At 40.7% G+C, this 23,924-nt stretch overlaps 1 protein-coding gene across 7 annotated transcripts in view; it reads left to right on the top strand.

Moving 5' to 3' along the window:
* MAP3K5 (mitogen-activated protein kinase kinase kinase 5) overlaps positions 1 to 18,463 on the top strand; it is a 247,245-nt gene extending 228,782 nt beyond the window's left edge. For 3 of the 7 annotated variants that reach the window (XM_073789644.1, XM_019951636.3, XM_019951638.3), the window contains exons 25-30: positions 496 to 601; positions 9,496 to 9,763; positions 14,099 to 14,211; positions 15,233 to 15,345; positions 16,888 to 16,964; positions 17,677 to 18,463. In XM_073789644.1, the coding sequence (XP_073645745.1) occupies positions 496 to 601; positions 9,496 to 9,763; positions 14,099 to 14,211; positions 15,233 to 15,345; positions 16,888 to 16,964; positions 17,677 to 17,737 (738 nt within the window). In that variant the 3' untranslated portion in view covers positions 17,738 to 18,463. Of the gene's footprint in view, positions 1 to 495; positions 624 to 7,139; positions 7,331 to 9,495; positions 9,764 to 14,098; positions 14,212 to 15,232; positions 15,346 to 16,887; positions 16,965 to 17,676 lie in introns of those variants that run through there. The other 4 variants (XM_073789647.1, XM_019951637.3, XM_073789645.1 and 1 more) reach the window with 3 other exon arrangements.
* Positions 18,464 to 23,924: the final 5,461 nt, after the last annotated feature.

Genomic DNA, 23,924 nt, shown 5'->3' with positions numbered 1-23,924 from the left:
GCACTGTGGCACATCTGTAGGTAGCATGTATGTGCTCATATTCCCCCTTTACTGTTGTTTCCAAGTCACCAGAGTATGCTGCAGCACTTGGTTGTGTTAAACAGTAGTTATAACGTTTAAGAATAGCAATCACTTTTATTTAAATCCCCTTGGACTCTTTTTTTCCTCCTTTACCGCTTCCACCATCCAATCTGCTGACATCGTGAAAGGCGGAAGCTACAGGTTCTGAGTCCCAAAGAGGCAACATTCCCATTTAACCAGATTGCCTTTCACTTAAGTGGTGTATCTCACTTGCTTACATGAGGGTCACCAAACTTCATTTTGAAGTGGCAATTTTGCATTTGTTTTCCGCTGACATAAAGAAATTATCCACCATTCAAGGTAAAGAAACCTTTTAGTTATTTTTGTTGATGGAATGTCGTCCAGATGTGTGCATCAGCTAGGTTATTTGCAATTAAATATTAAAGTAGACCAAATGTCACTCTCTTCCTCCAGGTCAATAAAGTTCTTCGGAATCATAATATCAAGCCACACTGGATGTTTGCCTTAGACAGTATCATCCGAAAGGCGGTGCAGACAGCCATTACCATTCTGGTTCCAGGTCAGAAATACTTAATTACTTGGTAAATATTTAGTGTTTGATAATTTCAATTACTGTTCATTATCATTTATGGTGTCTCCTCACTGTTTTTAAGACCAGGTTAACCTTTCTTTTTTAATCTTTCAACGCCACCAAATAATATTTATCTAGTGCATATAGTCTGAGCAATGGTACACCCAGCAAAACGTTTACTATGAATGAGGAAGACTTGCTTCCTTGTCTTTAAAGAGCATAGTTGGATATGAAGACAAAGAGAAAACTATACAGGTGACCCAAATACATATGCATTTCAATATACAGATATCTGTGCCCACAAAACATATTCCCATGTCATCCTTTACCAGTGGTTCCCACACCTGCCAGTGCATTGAGTGATGTAATGAACTGTGTGATGTAAGGAGCTCTTTAAATTACAGCTTTCAGAGCTTCGTCCCGGACTGGGTGAGAATCTGCTGGGGATACAGCCCAGGAACCTGATTTTCATCCAGCTTCCAGGTCATTTTGATACACAGCCAGGTTTAGAAATCACTGGGCTAGACAGGTCCCAGCTGTGTTTGCAGTGAGCTACAAAAGGGGTAGTGTTCATGAAACCAGGTTTTATGCAGTGAGGGAGAGATGTATTCATATTCTAAGACAATCTTCCAAAGTGGTTTTTTTTTTTTTTGCGGTACGCGGGCCTCTCACTGTTGTGGCCTCTCCCGTTGCGGAGCACAGGCTCCGGACGCGCAGGCCCAGCGGCCATGGCTCACGGGCCCAGCTGCTCCGCGGCATGTGGGATCTTCCCGGACCGGGGCACGAACCCGTGTTCCCTGCATCGGCAGGCGGACTCTCAACCACTGCGCCACCAGGGAAGCCCCCAACGTGTTTTGATAGTGTACCCATTAATAAAACTTTTAAGCAGAGCTCTTCCACCGTACGTGTGTGTGTGTGTGTGTGTGTGTGTGTGTGTGTGTGTGTGTGTGTGTGTGATGTGTGGATATGGATAGAGAAATAGATTGATTTAGATATACGAATTAGAAACATGTTCTATTGTACTAATTTTACATGTATTATAAAGTGTTCTAAAATAGAAATCTAAAAATATAAGTATGAAACATTTTAAATTTTATGTTATTTATAAATGGTACCACAAACTTTTAAGTTATCATCAACCCTTCTGAGTTGTGGAATTCCCTCTCTTCTCTCAGAATACCTTGTTTGGTTTGAGAGTGACGAATTAACTTCTTTCTTTCTTATGAAAGGATGGAATGGAAGAAGTTTTAACGTCCCTGAACATGCTCTTCCTCTAAAGAGCGCACCTGCACCCCTCGTCCCTCCTGCCACCTACCTTTGCATTCTTGTACCTTACAGCATGCCTCTGCAGAGTCCTGACCAACCCCGAAGTCTACAGTAGGCTCCGCCATCACTCTCTCTCCCTGGAAATGGTTTTTCCCCATTGGCGACACTTGCACCAATCAGAAACTGCTTTTATTTTCTTGTCTAATAGCTGTTTCCCTCATCAGAGGGTCTGTTTTATTTTATTCTGTGCTAAGCACACTGTCCATCATGGTGCCTGGAAAATAATAGACTCCTGATAAATACTGGTTGAAACAATAAGTAAATGAGTTTCACCTGGTTATAACAAAACAGTGTGAAAATATTTGCAGAACTTCGAAAAAAATCCTAGAGAGCCTTTGAAATGCATGACTAGCGGTGGGATGTGAACCTGAGGAATCTAAAGCTGATGGAAACCTACTGTAATGCTCTAAGGAAGTCAGCACATACTTATGTTTAGATGGTTGATCACTGGAATAAGCTTGGATGTGGGAAATGTACCAAAGAGGTGTTGTAAACCCAAAAGATACAAGAGGTGAGAGAGATTAGGTGTGTATCAGTAAAAGCGATAGGTATAGGCCATGAGTTATATCCACTAGTAGCCTAAATTAAGAATGCTCAAATGAGGAGAGGAGCGAGGGATTATACTTTGAAATAATTTAACTAGCATATAAATTGTTAATCTAATTTTTGTTAAAAAAAATCCTTTTAAAATGGATTACCTAAATGCAATGAATTGTATCCTGGAATAGGAAAAAGAACATCAGTGAAAAACTGGCATAATTTGAAAGTAGTCAGTAGTTTAGTTAATACAATTGATACTGTACTGATGTTAATTTCTTAGTTTTGACAGAGGTACCATAGTTACATAAGATGTACTGGGGGAACTGGGTGGAAGGTATACAGGAGTTCTCTGTATTATCTTTGCAGTGTTTCTGTAAATCTAAAACTCTTCCAAAATATAAAGTTTATAAAGCACACTGATTATCACACTGTAGGTGAAACACTGTTAAGTTTAGAGAGAGTGACAGGCACAGTGCAGCGAGGCATGTCTCCTCGCATGGGTGTCCCCGTGATGGGCACTGCTTCAACCCAGCCATGTGCAGAGCAAGGCACGTTCTTTATGCAGAGGGTTTGCTAAGGAAAGTTATTTGTCCTTCCACTGAATTGGCTTCTTTGAGGCCACTAGGGGTCTCTGATGACAACTGAAATGACTGTTTGGAAGCATTTTAAAAAGTGGACCAAAGAAAAAAAAGGAATTGCCTGGCAGTCCAGTGGTTAGGACTCCACACTTCCACGGCAGTGGGCACGGGTTCAATCCCTGGTCGGGGAACTAAGATCCTGCAAGCCGTGTGGTGCAGCCAAAATAATAGTAAAATTTTTAAAATAAAATAAAAAGTGGAAATTTTAGAGAATTACATTAAGAAAGTATTTTTTTATATTCCTCTCGGGATAGGGGAAGACAATGTACACTGTACACCAACATATAAATGATGAAATATATGAAGAAGAGGAATTGATTTCAAGCATTTGACAATTCCATCAAATTTCCAAATGTCCCTAAAGATTTTGTTATACAATTAAGATTCAAAGAAACAGTAAAAATGTCTCTCTTTATAGTCCCCTGATAAAAATTCCTTTTAGATGACAAAATACTACAATTTACTTACCAAATTTTAAAAGACATGCTAAAGAAATCAACAAATTCAAAAGTATACCATCATCAATACATACATTTTCCTAGATGTGTTTGTTGACAGAACCCAGATCTTGGTTTCTAAACACCATTCTCTAATAAAAGGAATCAGAGCTCCTTGGAGAAATGGTTGATTTCCAGGCCTAGGGCAGGGGAAATACAAGATGAACTTGGAACATACTGTGATGGCAGAAAGTAATGAAGTGCCCCCAAGGGATGGACGCTTTTTCAAAGGACACTGGAGACAGCGTGAGGGAGTTCCCCAAAGCCTAAGCCAGAACAAATTAAAATAAAAGAATAATAGTATTGGATTATAGTCCATAGAATAAATTAAACATCCATGAGTCCATACTGATATAAGTAATTAAATAAATAACTATATGGAGGAGAAGGGCCAGCTCTTCTTTTTTTTTGCGGTACGCGGGCCTCTCACTGTTGTGGCCTCTCCCGCTGTGGAGCACAGGCTCCGGACGCGCAGGCTCAGCGGCCATGGCTCACGGGCCCAGCCGCTCCGCGGCATGTGGGATCTTCCCGGACCGGGGCACGAACCCGTGTCCCCTGCATCGGCAGGCGGACCCTCAACCACTGCGCCACCCAGGAAGCCCACCAGCTCTTTTTTTTTAGTAGAATTCCAATTAATAAATGTAGAAGGAATGAGGGAAATAGAAAATCACCGTTAGGCAAACATCACAGTAATAATTATTGCAAGCAAGAACAATCAATGGCTGTCAAGATCAGTAGATAAAAGTGTGCTGAGAAACAGGATATTTGAATGGTCTTGGGGAATCTCCCCACAAGATATCTACTAATTACATAGCGAAAACAGTGACAACCCCCTTTATCAAAAGATCAAGGTAAGCATCACTCGTAATTAGACACATCAGCATTATGTACCTCTTGATATGATGCACTGAGAAGGGCACAACATCACCTTTGTGGTATTCTTGTCAAAAGTGCAGAGCCGCAACCTCATCATGACAAGACATAAGTGAATAAAAATGAGACACAGTACAAAAAAAACTGACCAGTACTCCTCAAAACTAAGGAGGTCATGGGGGATAAAGAAATACTAGGGTTAGGACTTCCCTGGTGGCCCAGTGATTAAGAATCCGCCTGCTGATGCAGGGGACACGGGTTCGAGCCCTGGTCCGGGAAGATCCTACATGCCGTGGGGCAACTAAGCCCATGCGCCACAACTACTGAGCCTGGGCTCTGGAGCCCCCGTGCCACAACTACTGAGCCCACGTACCACAACTACTGAAGCCTGTGCACCTAGAGCCCGTGCTCTGCAGCAGGAGAAGCCACTGCACTGAGAAGCCCACGCACCACGATGAAGAGTAGCCCCGCTCGCCGAAACTAGAGAAAGCCCGCACACAGCAACGAAGACCCAATGCAGCCAAAAATAAATAAATAAATTTATTAAAAAGAAAAAAATGCTAGGGTACTGTCACAGATTGGCAGAGACTAAGAAACATGACAACTAATGCATTGTGGGATCCCCGATCAGAAAAAGAACATTCTTGGGAAAACCAGTGCAATTCAAATAATGTCTATAGATTAGTTAATACTATTGTATCCAAGTTAACTTCCTGGTTTTGTTAATAGTGCCAAAGTTGCGTAAGATGTTAAGTTTAGGGCAAGCTGCTAAAGGATATACAGGAACTCTCTGTACTGTGTTTGCAACTTTTCTGTTATCCTAAAACTATTTCACAATGAAAAGTAAAAAATAAAGTGTTCAATCTTCTTTCTTCTGAAAACGAGCTCACAGAACAGAGAGTACAGTGCAAGCCCCTTAAAAGTTTTTTTTTCTCGGGCTGTTTTCCCACTTGTCATCAAGGATCAGCCTGTGGATTACTGGCAACGTTAAGTATCTGTTGTTACTCCTCAAGTAACATCTGGTCAGTCTGGCTGTGGGTGACCAGATGGAGAAATGCTGAGCGTGAGATCGTGTTGGCAGTGCTAAGGTAGAGAGAATCGACAGTGAAGGCACACTTCTCATAGAAACTCTAATTGTTTAAACTGCTAGAGCACTTGCTATTACTACCAGTTGTGAAGCTGAATCAGTCATGTGCCCCATGTAGACATTAATGTAAAATGACCAGCATTGTAAACTATATGCAGTGCTTGATGCAGGGATCATACGTCATTCTGACAAGTATTGTGATCCTAATAGGCATCAGAAATACCTTGTGTTAAAGAAGCTTGGTCTAGGGCTTCCCTGGTGGCGCAGTGGTTGAGAGTCCGCCTGCCGATGCAGGGGACACGGGTTCCTGCCCCGGTCCGGGAAGATCCCACATGGCGCAGAACGGCTGGGCCCGTGAGCCATGGCCGCTGAGCCTGCGCGTCCGGAGCCTGTGCTCCACAACGGGAGAGGCCACAACAGTGAGAGGCCTGCGTAACGCAAAAAGAAAAAAAAAGAAGAAGCTTGGTCTAGTTATTTTCCTCTGGGGAATTAACTAGTTGGGGTGGAGTGGGAGGGTAGGGAGGTGGGAATAATATCGTTGTTTGATCCTGTCTTGCTGTTTTGGAAACATGCACCCGCTCTAATTTCCCACACATGGGCTTAAATGCCATCCACTCATTCCAGGGTCCCCTGGGTCCCTGCCTTTCTCCTGACACTTGGCTGACACATGTTATCTTTGTACATGCTTTTATGACTCTTCTGTATATTTGCCCTAGTTCTCCTTTAGGTTCTTATCTCTTTGAGGACAAAGACCAGACGCTCTGTCTCATTTGCATGTTTTACAATGTCTATTCGATGATGTGTCCTCAGGGAGCCACCATTGAAAGACCAAAATAACAAAATATTGCATTCACTTACAATTTTTTTAAAAATAAATTTATTTATTTATTTATTTGGCTACATTGGGTCTTCGTTGCTGTGCGCGTGCTTTCTCTTGTTGTGGCGAGCAGGGACTACTCTTCATTGCGGTGTGTGGGCTTCTCATTGCGGTGGCTTCTCTTGGTGCAGAGCACGGGCTCTAGGCACGCAGGCTTCAGTACTTGTGGCACACGGGCTCAGTAGTTGTGGCTTGCAGACTCTAGAGCCCAGGCTCAGTAGTTGTGGCACACAGGCTTAGTTGCCTGTGGCATGTGGGATCTTCCCAGACCAGGAATTGAACCCGTGTCCCTTGCATTGGCAGGCGGATTCTTAACCACTGCACCACAAGAGAAGTCCCTACAATTTTCTACCTTTTTCTAATTACTGAGAAAATTTTTTAGTCACTTGCACATAAGTAAAATGATAATATATGATAATTTAAAGTGTACAGAGTTAGGGGAATGTAAGGGAACATTTAAATGTAATAATAAATATCAGAAATTTTCCTTCCCCCAAAGTGAGATTATATTCAGCAGGACAATAAAACTTATAAATTGTTTTTAAAATTTCAGTTTAGAGACCATGAGAAAAAATTTAGAAAATTTAAAAGGCCTACTCTTGCTCTAATTTAATATAGAATTGAACTCTCTTAAATTATTTTTAAAGTAAGTTTTTTTTTTTTTGTTTGTTTTTTTTTTTTTTTCCAGTACATGGGCCTCTCACTGTGTGGCCTCTCCCGTTGCGGAGCACAGGCTCCAGACGCGCAGGCTCAGCGGCCATGGCTCAAGGGCCCAGCCGCTCCACGGCGTGTGGTATCTTCCCGTACCGGGGCACGAACCCGTGTCCCCTGCATCGGCAGGCGGACTCTCAACCACTGCGCCACCAGGGAAGCCCTAAAGTAAGATTTTTTTCACTGTTTTGTTCCCTTATAAATGCAAATAATCCTAGTAGGATAACTTCCATTCTGCCAACATTTTTTGAGAGACTAATATGTCTTAGCCCCTATACCAGGTGCCAGGCTTACAAAACTTAAACACCTGATTTTGAGTCACACCTACTATAGATGATCTAGGAAATAGAATTTTGGAAGGAGAAAGGAGATAATGCAAAAAAAAAAAAAAGCAGTGTAGAGGTGGAGCTTGATTAACCTTAAGAGATAAAGTGTGAGGATGTGGAGAAATTAGAACCTTTGTGCACTATTGGTGAGGCTGTAAAATGCTGCAGCCACTATGGAAAACAGTATAGTGGCTCCTCAAGAAATTAAAAATAGAACTACCATGAGCTTCCCTGGTGACTCAGTGGTTGAGAATCTGCCTGCCAATGCAGGGGACGCAGGTTCGAGCCCTGGTCTGGGAAGATCCCACGTGCCGCGGAGCAGCTAGGCCTGTGAGCCACAACTACTGAGCCTGCGCGTCTGGAGCTTCTGCTCCGCAACAAGAGAGGCCATGACAGTGAGAGGTCCATGCACCGCGATGAAGAGCGGCCCCCGCTCGCCGCAACTAGAGAAAGCCCACGCACAGAAACGAAGACCCAACACAGCCAAAAATAAATAAATTTTAAAAAATTTAAAAAAGAACACAAATAACAAATGTTGGCGAGGAGGTGGAGAAAAGGGAACCCTCCTACACTGTTGGTGGGAATGTAAATGGGTGCAGCCACTGTGGAGAACAGTATGGAGGTTTCTCAAAAAACTAAAAACAGAGCTACCATATGACCCAGTAATTCCACTCCTGGGGATATATCCAAAAGAAACAAAAGTAGTAATTTGAAAAGATACACGTATCCCAATGTTCATAGCAGCATTATTTACAACTGCCAAGGTGTCAACAGATGAATGGCTAAAGAAGATGTGTGTGTGTGTGTGTGTGTGTGTGTGTGTGTGTGTGTGTGTGTGTGTGTGTATGTATAATACTACTCAGCCATACAAAAGAATGAAAATTTGCCCTTTGCAGCAACATGGATGGACTTGGAGGGCATTATGCTAAGTGAAATAAGTCAGACAGAGAAATACAAACTTTCCACAAATATTATTATCACTTATATGTGGAATCTAAAAAAGACAACAAACTAGTGAATAAAACAAAAAAGAAGCAGACTCACCGATACAGAGAACAAACAAGTGTTTACCAGTGGGGAGAGGGAAGGGGGGAGGGGCAATGCGAGGGTAGAGGGAAAATAAGGGTTATTATGGGATTATATAAAATCATGTGTGTGAAACTTTTGAAAGTTGTAAAAGACTATAGAATTTAAAGAATCTTTCATTCAAAAAAAAAAAAGTTCCATGTGTCATAGCATATGGAACCAAGACCCAGTATTTCTGCTACCCTGATTTCACTTAAATTATGAATGTAATTCCCTTTGGGGGGCCATTTTGAGACCCTAATCACAATTTAATAGTTTTTCCCATGGGAAGGTATCACCCCAGTTCTGAAGTGACATGCAGATGAACTCGTGTCATACAGTGTTTTTAAGCTGGAGACTTGTAACTTTTACACTTTAGATTTCAATGGTTAGTCAACAGGTTAGGGTAGGACACACACCAAAAATTAACCCAATAGTCAAAAGCAGATCGTCTTCTAGAATGAATATAAGCATTGTGTGGCATTTTCAGTACACACCCCCCCCTTACATTTTGAATGTTACAAGCAAAAAGCATTCTGTGTTCTTACTTTTGTTTATACAATCTCTCTATATCTCAATTTCCTCATTTCTAAGTGAGTTAATAGTTGCCAGATATTATATAATTGAAAATATGAATTTTAATTGTGTAAACAAATTTTTATATTCTTAACAGGTTTTTATATAATTGCTTTCTGATTTTAACATATTTCCCACGTAGCTTATGCGCAGTGTGGAAGTTTCTCTTCTGTTTGAGTTAGATCATTCTGAGTTTATACATCTTGTGAATTTTGCAAATTCACTGGAAAAACAAATCTGAAGTAATGTGCAGAAATCCATCATCACTTTTGGAAAAGCAGTTGGGAATACATCTCTTACTGATAGCAGGGGAGATGACATTCATGTCTTAAGAAATTAAGGCAATCATTCTTATTTCATTAACAGTGTTGTTGATCATATGCTTAACAGAACTGAGGCCACATTTTAGCCTTGCATCTGAGAGTGATACCGCCGATCAAGAAGACTTGGATGCAGAAGATGACCATGAAGAACAGCCTTCAAATCAAACTGTCCGAAGACCTCATGTGGTCCTTGAAGATGCTGTGGCCACCTCAGGGGTGAGCACACTCAGTTCTACTGTATCCCACGACTCCCAGAGTGCTCACCGATCGCTGAATGTACAGCTTGGAAGGATGAAAATAGAAACAAATAGGTAAGTCCTATTCTGACATGGGTGGGTTCTTTTTTCTTACTTTTATATAAGTGCCTGTGTTTGGGGTCTACTTTAAAGATTGGTCTGCAGAATATACAAAATATTATTCCTTTATCCCATTCATATAAACTTGATTTAATGCTTTATTCATTAAAATGAGAGATTTATTGGTCTCTTTAGTCAAATACGTTTTCTGCTTCTACCAGTTCAGTCCTTCAGCAGCTCTTCTTTGATCACTGCTTTATCTCCAAGTGCACTGAGATTTTCAGAGTAACTTAGTTGTAACCTCATAGACTCTCTGGGATGCAGACTCAGAGCAGCGTGTACCATCCAACAGATAGCTGAGAGACAGGCAGAGAGTTTTTGTTCCTGAGAGCCTGTGATTTGGAATATCAGGTTCTTTCAGGAGAGGAAGAGCTCTGTTCTGGAGGAGATAAAATGAATGGTTCAAAAGCTTTTCATTTTAAAACTTTGAAAGGATGATCTGTTGACCACATTTGTGATTCTGCTTTATTTTTAATATGCTGTGTCATATCTGGAGTTTAATTTTTCTTTGAGAATTTGATAACACAGAACCCACATGATCAGGTTATTAAATGAACAGTAAATATTTCCTGTGCTTCACAGATGTTGGCACAGTTCAAGGTCTGAATCTTTATGATTTATAGCTTCCTGTGCTGGTTACAGTTGACATGTGGGCAACTGACTTTATGACTTTGGGTTTTGACAGGGAAAACTATTTTTTTTGGAGTGAATCAATAAATGTGGTTCAAATATTTAGCAACCTTAGTTGAAAATCCAAGTTGTTCACTGGGGAGATAAAACCATTTTATTTTTAGTCATAAGTTCAGGTTTTTGATAAGCTTGAATACCAAGCTTGTATGAGTAGTACAAACCTCATCCTGTATTTAGAAACATGAATTTTAGTTGCATGATTAAGTGAATCTATACATATCTTCTATGATTTACATACACAAATCTTTCTGAATAAAGGGAAAGTGGCTTTCTGACTTCCTTATCCCAGTCTTGTTCTCTGAAACCCAGCTCTTTACTTCGCATCTCTGTTGCTTAGTGGAAAAGAACGGGAGCCTTTTCTAAGACTTCATCGAAATCTTCCTGCTCTTCTCAAGTAATAGTCCCATTAGGATGCTCCATCCATTATAGTAGCCGTCGACTTCAGTCTCTTCTCTTCAGTTTACTGTCTGTCGCTCAGTCCTGGAGTTGCTTTTTCATACCCTTCTCTGATCCTCGGAGGAGGAAAGTGCACTCGTAACTGTTTGGGTCCAGCCACCCAACCCTGCCCTGCCCATGCCGTCCAGACAGTAGAGCTACTTTATTTACCAGTGAGCTGGTGCATTTGCTCCTCTGGCCCCTGAACCTTCCGTCTACGTATCCTGGCTTATGTCACTAGAACGTGTCTCTCCTGAGTGCAGTCTTTTCCTTCTCTCCTCAGTCCATTTGCGTTACCCTGACTTACACCCCGTCCCCGCCATCTGTCCACCATGCTCGATCCATCTGTAGTCCCTGAGGGCTGCCTTTCTCCGGCTGCTTTCTTCAGGTCTTCACATCTCTTTTCTGAGGGTCTTAAGCTAGCTGAGGGCCTGCTTCCCACGTCTGCCCGCAAGACTGACCACATTTCTTTACTACATTAGTATGTTGTTAACAGTTCTTACAAGGGCCCACTCATTTGTTTTTTCTCTGTGTATTTACACATGTATCTGTGAGATCTATATGGTTGTTGGCCTCCTTTTTTCTTTTTCTAGTAGGATCTCCCACAGCTCCATCACCCCCAGAAAAGTGAGACCAGGTACAACATTCACTTCACTTAGGATTTAAAGAAAGGGCAGCTGCTTCTGTCCAAGTGCTGATCAAGGGCTGGTCATGTCTATATTGGTCCTTGTAGCTTTCAGTGGAATATTCCTTGCTATACATATATAGATGTACGTATATTGCAAAATAAATTGAGGAAATGTTAGTGTGATTTTAGGAAAGCTTGTAAACCCTCGGGCTAGAAATCTTAAGCTTATATTTAGGATAATCACTGATAAAGATACATCAAGTTTATCCAGCTCTTGATGATTGGATCATCGATAATACTAAATGGCAGAAAATAACAAAATAGCTTTAGAATGTATGCTTTACTTAAAGTATATGCTTACAGAAAACGTTCTGACAATAATTTGCTTCACACAAGGAGTCGGGACAGTACTGCAGAGGTAGTTAAAATCGAACTCATTTCCCTTTCCTGCAATTCTGGAATTACCCGTCAACCCAGCTTCCCACCCACACCCATCTGAGTTAAAAAATTGATCTCATGGCTGATCCTTGGCAAACGTCTCTGGAACAGAGAGGCAGTCATTTGCCTTGGTTTCAAAGGATTTCCCTACTAACTGAAGACAAAGTAAAAATAAAACTGATGGACTGGATGGATATGCCTTTAAAATAAGTAATTTTGAGAGCTGGATGTGGGACAAATGAGGTGGCCTGTCAGTGCTTTGCTTCCAATGTTACGTTCTGGCTTTTAAGATAAAAAGGAAATATATAGTCTAGGTAAACATGGGTTAAATTCTAGAAAATTTCACTTGTGTTCTTTGAGAAAAACATAAGAATATGCTGTCACTATTCCATACACGTAAATTAGCAAGAAAGACAAAAATATATACCAGACCAAAAAGTTGCCAACTTAAAAAAATTCATAATGAGCTTGCTATCCATTTCTTTGAATATCATTCGTATTAGAGTAGATAAAAGTCTCCCTTAATCCTCTGCTTCCCTCTTGCTTTCAGTTCCTACTGCTTAATCCACCTAATTGTACACTGTTTACTCTGCAGTTGTGCAATTGTCTTTAAACACGCTGTCTTCCTGGAACCACTTTCTGTCTGCCTCTCATTGTGTTTTCCTTTTGTCTCACCTCTGCTACCTACTCTACTGTGACCCTTTCTCGCACCTAATGGCCTCACGTGTCTCTGTTGTGTGGAAAAGGGGTGGAGCCTGGGGTTCAGGGAAAAAAACCCTATTAAGCCTTGGATGGCCTCTTTTCCGGGGCCTGAGGCGGCAGCAGGGAACAAAACAGCCCTTCTTAAAGGCCAGGCACTGTGCTTGGCACTTTATCTATACTGTCTCATTTAGTGCTCACAGCAATCCTTTCAGGAAGTTCTACTTTTCCTTTTGACAAATGAGAAAACTGAAGCCCAGAGGCATTAAGTCATTTGTCAAGGTTAACACAGGAAGTGGGTGGCTGAACCAGGATACAAGGCCCAGGGCTGCCTTCTGTCGGGCTGGGCTGTCTTCAGACCATGTCAGCTGAAGCAGAAACAAACTTTTGGAATGGAATCTGGCCCTGAGTTAAATCTGTCACTACTCAGAAAGTAAAATAAATACAGCTTGCTAAGAGCTATAGGGCATGCAACAATGTACCTTGATGATCTTATAAATAATTATGTATCTTAAATTGTTATAATTCTGAATCCAAGTTACTTGAAGATGGTTTTCTAAAAAATCAGAACATCTCTCTTCACAACCTGGAATGTTTTCCCAGAAAACTGTGTTGAGAATGGTGAGTGGGTTACCACTTGGCTCTCAGTTGTATAGTGAACCTTTCATGCGTAAGAACTATGTGTAATAATATTTCTCCTTGTTTCTTTGGGGAATGCATCAGATGCCAACTGGAAACTGAATGTACCAGGAACACAGCTATCCTTTCACCCACTTCACTGCTCCCCTTAGAAGGAGAGAAATAACAGTAACAACCACAACAACGCAAGCAACCACCATTAACATTGATTGAGGATTTATTATATGCCAGGTACTATAGGTGACCTCACCTATAGTTACTTCTCAGATTTTCATAGTTTAAAAAAAGTGACTACCTTTCTGCTTTGCATTGCCTGTTGTATTACCCATATTGACGCACTGTTTTTGATGAGGGGCCATACATGTAAAATATAGGTCTGTTAATATCATATATAAACTTTTTTGCCATTTACGGTCATAAAAAGAAACAGAACAACAGCTCTGAAGATTTTGGCAGACAACTGGGGGTGGAAGTTTTAAATTCTTGTCTGGAAACACACCTTCTAGAGCTTCGCTGCTCAACCTGGGGGTCTGTGGACCAGCAACATGAGTATCAGCTGGGAGCTCATTAGAAATGCAGAAGCTCAGAGGTCCCTCCCCCTAACGCTCCCCAGCCCCAGGCTACTGGATCAGAATCTGCGTTTTAATACAATCCCAGGGGTGCCTGTGTTCATGACAGCTTGAGAAGCCCTTGCCTAGGAGATCACTCTATGACTGCTCTAGCTTTATTATCCTGTCAACCAATATGATTTCCTTCCGCAGATTACTGGAAGAATTGGTTCAGAAAGAGAAAGAATTACAAGCACTTCTTCATCAAGCTATTGAAGAAAAAGACCAAGAAATTAAGCACCTGAAGCTTAAGTCCCAACCAATAGGTGAATAGCTGAAAATTTTAAAGTAATACTGTTCAATCAGGCTGCCACAAAGAGCTAGGAAGCCAAAAAAAAAAAGCTAGGAAGCCAACAGGTAGCTTTATGTCATGGCTTAATCAGCATCTGTCACTTGTACCACAACTACAAGCAGAAGTTGCCTTAAAAAAAATCCAGTTCTTAATTGTAGCAAGCTATCATTTCTTATAAGTGCAGTAAAAATAAGATGATTCATAGTCACTGTTTCCTGAGATTATGTATTATTGAAGTAAGTAGGGCTCCCCATTTTTTGGTCCTTATTTCTTTTTAAGATTTCACAATGAAATCACTAGAATAAAATAATATTTTTTGTCATTTTGCATTTGTATTCTGTGTTTTCTAGTGTTCCCACCCCCCTTATAACTTGACAAGGCTTAAACAGGATCAAGATACAGTAATAAAAAGTCATAAGTTGGATACACCTTAAACTAATACAATGTTATATGTCAATTTTATCTCAATTTTTTAAAAAAGTCAGATGGAACTTTGACGAAATCTATTCTGTGAGAAATTGGGTATGAAAGATAATCTTTAGACAATCTTATTTAGCCTGTTTAGAGGAAAATAAAGTTCATATTTTTTTTCTTCAGATATATGGTCCTTCCATATTATTGCAAATAGTGGAAAAAGAGATTATTATAATTATATGGCGCTCTGCTAATCATGCTCATCTTTGTTGCATGAAAAACACACAGTACAATTTTGGTGTACCATTTTATTCTACGAAGCTATAAAATTGATATGAAACTATAAGGTGGGAGTATCATTAATTATTGTCACTGACTCTCCATTTACTGGTATAGTAAGCAGTGTTAAAGAGTTTTATTTATATGATCATGTAGACTACCAATCTCAATGGTTTCTATTAATTATACTCTGATAGACAAAAATCTTTTAAAGTATCAATAAATGTTGACCAGGAGGGTCTCAGATGACCTCTGTTAGCTGAAGCTAAGAACGTCCTTCCCTCCTCCCAATGCTGTTCTAGATATTCCTGGGTTGCCTGCGTGTCACCTGAATTCTCCTGGCGCAAATACTGAAGATTCCGAACTTACTGAATGGCTGAGAGAAAATGGAGCCGATGAAGACACTATAAGTCGGGTAAAGAAAACATTCTGTGGGACAAGCATTCTTTCACTTTGTTTCATAATGTTGAGTGCCTACTATGTGCTAGGCACAGGGGGTACACTGGTGAGAAATGCAGACCCAACCCTGCCCTCACAGACCAGGGTAGGCAGATGATCATCAAATAATCCCATAGGTACAAGTGTAATTATGTCCTGGTCAATTCTGTGAAGGAAAGGTTATCAAGTGTTACGAGACAGAGGGAGGGAGAAGCTGGGGAAGGTTTTTGGAGATGACCAGTGAGCTGAAGTCTAAAGGAATATGTAGGAATACACTATCTGTGTGGGTGTTCTGGGGTGGGGGGCAGATGAGAAGGGAAAACTATTTGGGGGTAGAGGTGCAGAATGTGCAGGGCAGGTGAAAGCTCTGTGGTCCAGAACTCCTAAGGATTTTTATGTTTTTGAGTTGAAAATAAAGAGTAGGACAAAAAAAAAAGAGTAGGAAAAATCAAGACAGAACTGAAAGAAAAAAGTTCTTCTGTTTCTGATTCTTTCTCTTGTGTGTTAACTTTTCAATTCTCTTGTGACATTCTTAGACTCCACTGGCAGCAGCTGTTTACTGCTACTTAATAAACTAGACGAGTTAGTGAACTTATGGCAGAAACAGACACTTTCTATATAAACTATATTATGTCTATAAGAACCTAATTCATCTCTGCTCCCTGTGGGGAGCTTTTGTAGTCAGCATGAATAGCATTTCTTTATGTTTTAAGATTACATAATATGTATACACATATATACATAGTAAGAGGTTATATTTTTATTATTTTATAGAAAGAGCCTCAGTACAATATTACATTGATTTCAGTTTTATATTTAAATTTTTTAAACAACTAAGAATAAAGATGTATTTCTCTTGACTTGATAATTTATTGGACCACTAAATAAAAATGTAGGGTCTCCTTAGAAATCTGCATAACAAATTAAATAAATTTAAAGGACTCTCTTACCTATGGGAAATAATGTATCCAATCAAGTTCATCAAAATATTTTTCCCTCTAACTTAGGTTCAAGTCAAAATTAAGGAGTAGTAATTGATGATCCACTAAATCACTGCCCTTCTTAAAAGATTTAGAATTAAAAGCTTCACTTAAATTCAGGACTCTGATTTTGTAGTAAGTATTGGAAAGTATCTTTTATAAGAAATTAAGTGGAAGCAACACTTTTTATCCACTGGAGAAAAATAAAGCTACAAAGCAGTAAACCCTGAATAAAAACATTATCTTCTAAGCAGCAGGTGTAATTACAAGCAAGTCTTATCTATTCATCAGAAGACCAATCAGAAATTCTGTGTTGCTTGTAATCTTTTTGCTCCTGGAAGGCATATGGATGTATTTCTTTGTAATTATTTTGTAATAGGGGGACCTTTTTTCTAATAATTCCAAAAGATCGTGTCTTTCGTGGATTTCCTTTTAGATTTTTTTTTCGTTCTTGCCAATGTTTACATTATGGCTGGTTTGCTACTTATTGAAAGTACATAAAACATCTTACTTTTGTGCATATTTTACTTTCTCCACAGTTTTTGGCCGAGGATTATTCACTAGCAGATGTTCTCTACTACGTTACACGTGACGATTTAAAATGCCTGAGACTAAGGTACCACTTTGCTTTCTGTTCAGTCTTCATCGTGATGGAAAGAGCACTGGGCTGAGATCAAGAAGCCTGGGTCCCTTCCGTCCTGGGTCGCTACCTAGCTCTAACTAGCTCTACAGTCCTGGGTGAAGCTCTCCAGTTCTCAGCTGCTCTGAGAAACCTGAGTTAGTTGTAGCAGGCTATTATTGGGAGCTCTAATAAGCAATGTGTCTATATCAGTAAATGCAGAGTGAGCTGGAAGACTTTTCTTGATAACACATCAGATGAAGAGCATACAGATATTCTAAAGCTGCCTTAAACAAATGCTCCAATTTGGTTCGTGATTGCATCATGCTTAATAGAAATAGCAGGATGAGGTACTGATTTGCCATCCAAATACCTGCTATAATCTGATAGTTTCTTATAATAATTTGTTTTTTCCATCAGGCCAAGCACATACATAATGATTACTCTGACCCACCTCTAGAAAGACACATTTCAAAAGTGCAGAACGTCTAAAATGACACTTTGGGCCCTGGTAGTCTGTGGGAGTGGAAAGGAAAGGCATGGAGGGATGAGGAGAAAATATATACAAAAAGAATACATAATGAGTGATAAGACTTTGGGATCTTCATGTTCTGATCAGAGCCACTGAAGACTAGGAAGTCACTTTCATATTTCAAGGGCATTGTTTCAAATGAAGTGATCTCTTCACCATGTTCTTGTCTTTAAACAGGGGAGGGATGCTGTGTACACTGTGGAAAGCCATCACTGACTTTCGAGACAAACAGACTTGACTGTCGCTCAATTTGTTTCCAACTTTCCTTGGAGATTCTAAAAACGAATACAGACCTGATCTTCTAGGCGAGGGAGAATCGAAGGGAGAGGAGAAAGAAGCTGCACTTTAAATCCAGTATTTGTTTACTCGTGTTAGAAAAAACAGAACAGACAAAATACACTGAAATTTCCTAACTGCTTCTATTTCTATGATTCATAAGGACTCTTTGTAAGGACTCTCAAAATAATCCTAAACACTGCGATGTTTGGGATTACTTTAGTCTGAACATTTTTATGGAAATATTGTTAATTCAGCGGCTATAGCACTTCAGCCAAATGTTTATTTCACACGAAACAGATAGAACATTTCATGTGATTGTGCATCACTGGAACAAAACCAAAATGTGACCATAACTTTTTAGGCTTATGTGTGTTTGTAATATGCCCTAATAATTTGAGTAGAAATGCGTGATTTTGATTATTATATAAAGTTTATGGGTTTTTTTTTAAGTGTGCAGAATCTGAGAGCAATGGTTTTTACTTACCTGTATTAATTGTAATATTGACTATATTTTGTAACTTAAGTTTCCGGTCTAGAGTACATTTGTTTGAGTCATTTATGTACTACTGAACTGTACCAGTTGCACCTGCCTGAATCCTAGTAACGTTAGCTTGTTCTAAAGCTACCCCTTGTGTCATATTTACTCTAAAAAGTAAAAAGACTCTCGACGTACTGTTTTGATAAATTCTAAAGAATTCGTGTTTTGTTTTGGCAATCTAGATAATTACTGTGTCAAAATTCTAACCATTTCTTCATCTCTAATGTTAAATAGAATCTGTCTTCCCTTCAAGTAGTCAAAGAACAACTGACGTCCAAGTTATTCCTCAGGGCTACAGAGTGGTAAAAGAGAGAACGTGGAAAAACAGAATAAAAGAAAGTCAGTGTCTTTTTCTCGAGGCCCCAAGTTACCATGGATGACTACTGTGTACCTCAAAGGGGCTGCAAATAGCATCCCAGTGGAGAACACTGCATTTTCTATTCCCTCAATTTTAGTTCTCATATTTGAGGGAAATATTTTTATTTTAAGCTGGATACATATTATATTTTATAAGCCTGCCCATGTGAATAGGATGAAGTCTGAAGCTCCTAGGTGGATGAATGACATAAACAAATTTCTTAAATACAGAGGAACCTGTTTATTATGCAAGATAGAAATATCAGAGCTGTATCGTGATTTGATCCATACAGAACAGTCTTTGATAAAACAGGAGGCATCTTTACTTCTATGTAAAAATCAGCATACTATATATATATATATTTTTTTTTAATATTCATTTATTTATTTGGTTGCATTAGGTTGTAGTTGTGGCAGGTGGGCTCCTTAGTTGCGGCTCCAGGGCTCCTTTAGTTGTGGCTTGCCAGCTCCTTAGTTGCGGCTCACAGTCTCCTTAGTTGTGGCATGCGAACTCTAAGTTGTGGGATGCGTGTGGGATCTAGTTCCCTGATCAGGGATCGAACCCAGGCCCCCCGCATTGGGAGCACAGAGTCTTATCTGCTGTGCCACCAGGGAAGTCCCATCAGCATACAATATAATTTTTGTATATTGCATTAGAGTATGCGAAAAGTTCTCACCGATATGTCCTCATTTGATACTTGCAACAACATAGGTGCATCTTCTTCTTACATCCCAATCCTGAGGACAGATACTTGCCTCCTGTGTCCTGTGGGGAAATCTCAAAGAGGTGAGGTATAAATTAAATGATATATCATTTCACTCATATTGAAACACAGGGTAACTTCTTTATTAAGCCACAGTTCGTATCCCCACCTGTAATGGTAAAGTGCTTTTTTTAGACCGTATATAGGATCATGCTACCCATCTTCAGCCGACTCTTTAATGATGTAATCTCCCCTTGGGATCTTCCTCTTACCCTATATCTATGGGCAAATATTCCACTCGCCCTACATGGTTCATAATACATTCCCAGACTACCATCACTAGGTTTTTTTAATTCTTGTTTTTGTTTTTCTTTTCCAGAATGCTGGGTCTTAGTCACAAAAGAAGGCAATTCCATTATGGCCCAATCTTCATGAAAGGTTTGCATTAAAAGGCCTTTGGCATCCACCTAGGCCAGAGAGTCTCAACCCAGCTTCACACTGTCGTGACCTGGATGCTTTAAAAACTACATCGATGCTGCCACCTCAGAGAAACCGTTGTTATTGGCTTGGGGTAGGGCCCAGAGGTCTTTTTACAAAGCTCTACAGATAACTTCAAACTATCAAGCCCCACCTCCTAATTCCAAGTGCCACCTGGAGAGATACAGGGACAGCCCCTTTCCATTGAGGTGGCCGTCAGATGGTTACTATTCATTGTTCATTTAGCGCAGCAAGAGTCTAAGTACGCAGGCCTGGAGCAAAACGACCACTTACTGGTGACCTTGGGCAAACTAGTTAACCTCTCCAAGTCTCAGTTTCCTCATTGGAAACGGGGGAAATAACATGGGATTGTGGTAAGATTTAAATAAAATAATGCAGGTGAGGTGCACAGTGCAATGCTTAGCAGATAGTGAACACTGCGATGCCGCCTGCTAGTGTTACCTCGTTATTCATTCCAAAGTACTTAGTAAATACGTACTGGGTACTGCATCCTGTGCCTGAAGAAGACACAGTTCTTGGCCCTGAAGCTCACTGTCAGACGTGGAATCAAGACAATAAAAGAACAGTACATGTAGTAAGTGCTATAGTTACATCTAACTGCCAGAGGGGGTCAAGAAAGGCTTTACAGAGAAGTGAAGGTCCAGAGCTGAACCCAGAAAGACGGTTTGTAACAAAACAGTTATGCATGGGTGCTGGCGGCAGTCTCATTAGAGAAACAAAACTGGAATTTGCTGGGAAAAGTAGATCCAATGTTTCTTTTTAACCACATTTTGACCTCTCTCTCCCAATTCTGTCATTGCATATTTTGTTTCATTCATTCCCAAGCCGTCACATGAAACAGTGTGACAGTGCGGAATCACTGCGAACCCACTGGAATGCTTACTCTGTGTGAGGCGCTGTAGCAGCAGGAGAGAGATACGTGAAGCCCATCAAATTCAGAATGCAGGTAAGGCACGTGTGTCATCAGGGACATCTGCAGTCTGTCAACAAATCAAATAACTGATGGCTCCAGACTTTACGGACACCTATAGAGAAAGAGAAGACAAAGTCCCTGCCACCACGTAATTCGTATCAGGTTGAAGAGACAGGTTTGCAGTAACAAATCACATCTAGTCTGTATTAAAGGCTGGACAAGTGGCAAGCTCAGAAGGCCCTGGACAGGTTCAGAGGACAGGCTTGCTGGGAGCCTGGGCAAGTGGAACAGGCTTCACTGAGGAGGCCTTGGAAGGAAGGAATTATTAAATTAGTCAGGACTGGAGAAGTCGCTCTGGGCAAAGAGCTCCAAGAACAAAGGCAGAAAGAGATTTTCAAGGTGTTCTAGAGAAAGTGAACAACTTTTATATTGCATTAAAGCACACAAAAATTTTAACTCATTCAAATTCTTACTTGGCTGGAAATATAAATTATAGAGATGAGAAGTGGAAAATGGGATAGGAGAGAGCTCAGGATATGATTGGGGGTGGTCAGGGAGGGAAGTGAAGTTAGTATTTAATTACGTAGAAACGGGGACTCAGTTTTTTTTGAGCAAGGGAGTGGGTGTGTGTAAAGTAGCTGTGTATTAGAAGATTAACCTGGTGAAGTTGTGTTGGGTAAATTAGGGGGAACGGAAATTGAACAGAGCAGTTCAGAGACTGTTTCAGATGTGAATGAGGGTCTAGTAGGAGTTAGAGCAATAGGAATTGAGAAGGTGGAATCAGAACAATGAATTGACAAGATTTGGAAACACAGATTTGGGCAGTGATGACAATGAAAGCGAAAGGATAGATGTTAAGCCTATGTGAGTGAGAGAAGGATTCAAAAATAGGCAAGTTTGGGGCAGTGCTGGTCTGGGACATGTTGAATTAATGGCAGGGCATCGTGCTAGCATGTGCGGAGACCATTGAGAATGTATTGGTGGAAGTCAGGACTGAGGTCAAGAGTATTGATTCTGGATTTAGGAGTCACTTGGATGGAGATAATAGTAAATGAGGACTGTGAGAAACAGAGTAGAGCAGAAAGGTTATGGCCTAAGATTTGGGGAGGAGGGAAGTTTGGGGACAAGTCGAGACGGAGGAGGAGTTAAGTCCCCAAAAGGACAAAAGAACTGGTCACAGAGGAATGCAAAAAAAACCAGGCCAGTGGTATAAGTCAAGCGGAAGACGATCAGGGTCGAGTGCTGCAGAAAGTCTAAGGGAATGACGGATTAAAACATAGTAACAGGCTATTCGATTTTGTGACCTAGAAAGTTTTTACAGACAGGTAAGAAAGACCACAGCTGGTTAAACAAAGATGATAAGTTGATGATGGTACTGGAGTCCACACATGTATACCCTTTGGTGAACAAAATGTATGACAAGAGATTGGGAGGGTGGAAGTCAAAGGAAGAAATGTTCTGAATCAAAGACTCCTAAATGTATTTGTTGGGGGCAGAGCGCCTTGAATGGAGGCACTTGAGGAGTAGGGAGGAGGGAGGGATGAGGTTTCAAAGGAGGCAGGAGCGGAGGAGGTGGCATCAGGAAGTTCAGCTCTTCCCCAGGAAAGGGAATCATGATGATTCCGTGAGATTCCGAGATGGATGTGAGAGCTCAGGACAGATGGCTTCCATGTTCTAAGTAAAGGACAACAGAAAGCACAACGTGGTGGTGTGTGACATTTAACAGACGTCATCCATTCCTGCATTCACGCAACAGTCCACCCTGTTACAGACACCCCGTGAGGTTTGGAATGCAAAGTCTGTACAGGGCCCAAGTGAAGAATTTTGGTGCGTTTCTTATTGCATTTATTTTTGTGTAACTTGTGACAAACTGAAACATAAGTTATCAAAAGAATGAGAGAAGGGATAAGCACACACAAAACCAAACACGCATACAAATAAAAACACCAATTAGTCTTCGATATTTTGGGGGTGGGGAGTCAAAGAAAGAACTCATTGGTTTACTTCAGTAAATGGTATAGCAGAAAACAAACACCTCCTTTTGAAAACAAATCACCTCCTTTTCCCAAGGTTCTTCCAGAGAATTCAACTCTCAAAATTCAGCTTAGGGGGTCTTTCTGATGTTCACAGGAAAAGTGTCTTAAACTCTGGTGACAATGTAGTAAAATATATCTTTGCTTGGGCCCAAGCTGAGGTCTAAAACTACTTCCACCCACCTGGTGTTTTATTTTTATCGGTTAGAAGTGTGATAAGAGTTATTTGAAAGTGATTTAGGAAGCTCATATTGCTAAATGATCAGTTTGCCTTGTCCACTGTAGAAATGGCACTAAGGGAAAATCCATGACTACAAACCACAGCACAAGTGTCCCTTAAGCAAAACCTCTACCTAGTCAGCCAGTGACCCAGTAAACCAAACGAAACCAGTCCACTGCTGGGCTCAGAGTGGCAGGATGTGCATGCAAGGATGGTAAGAATTGTCACCCTAGCGAGAAATCCAACACCGTTCTCAGGCACGCTTGGGTGTCCACTAGATTCTGCTGAAGTCCTTGAAAGGGTTGAAAACTGTTGGGAGCTTGCCGTTTGTGTTCAGCCGACCGAGTCTGTGGGAGTACATCTCTGCGTAACGAGGCAGAACTGAGCGCTCCTCAGTTTTGTTCCTTTATGTTTCCATTTATACAGGCTACTTTTCTTTTCTCAGCATTTTGTTGCTTAATGTTTATTTGCTTATTAGAGCAGAAATTGGTTTCTCCGCAGCTAATAATGTTTCTTTAAAAAAAGAAACTTTTTTTCCTGGTCTTCCGGAGCAAGACAGGAGTCACAGGGTAGTTGCTAACCGGAATTCAAGAATAAGAAAAGCCACATCACTGGGCACAAGTTTCATTAAGCTGTATGCCCTGGGGTTCATCAGATATAGAAGCCTGGTGAAAAGACAGGTCATCAACAATGGCGTCCTAAAGCGCAGAATGGAGACCGGACCGTAGTGTGGAATCCAGCTCGTGTACTTCGGCTTTCCACGTGGCATCATACTCTTTGGCGGCTGTCAGCACGAACGCCAGTCCTGGCGAAAGTAACATTGACCTGGCTGCTTCAGAGCTCAGAGACGAATAGAGCGTCCGCACGCTCTCGCCTCACTTTG

The sequence above is a fragment of the Tursiops truncatus genome, chromosome 12, assembly GCF_011762595.2.
Source record: "Tursiops truncatus isolate mTurTru1 chromosome 12, mTurTru1.mat.Y, whole genome shotgun sequence".
NCBI classification, from domain to species: domain Eukaryota; kingdom Metazoa; phylum Chordata; class Mammalia; order Artiodactyla; family Delphinidae; genus Tursiops; species Tursiops truncatus.
Note: the sequence above shows the minus strand (reverse complement) of the source record. Positions and strands in the feature narration are given on the sequence as shown.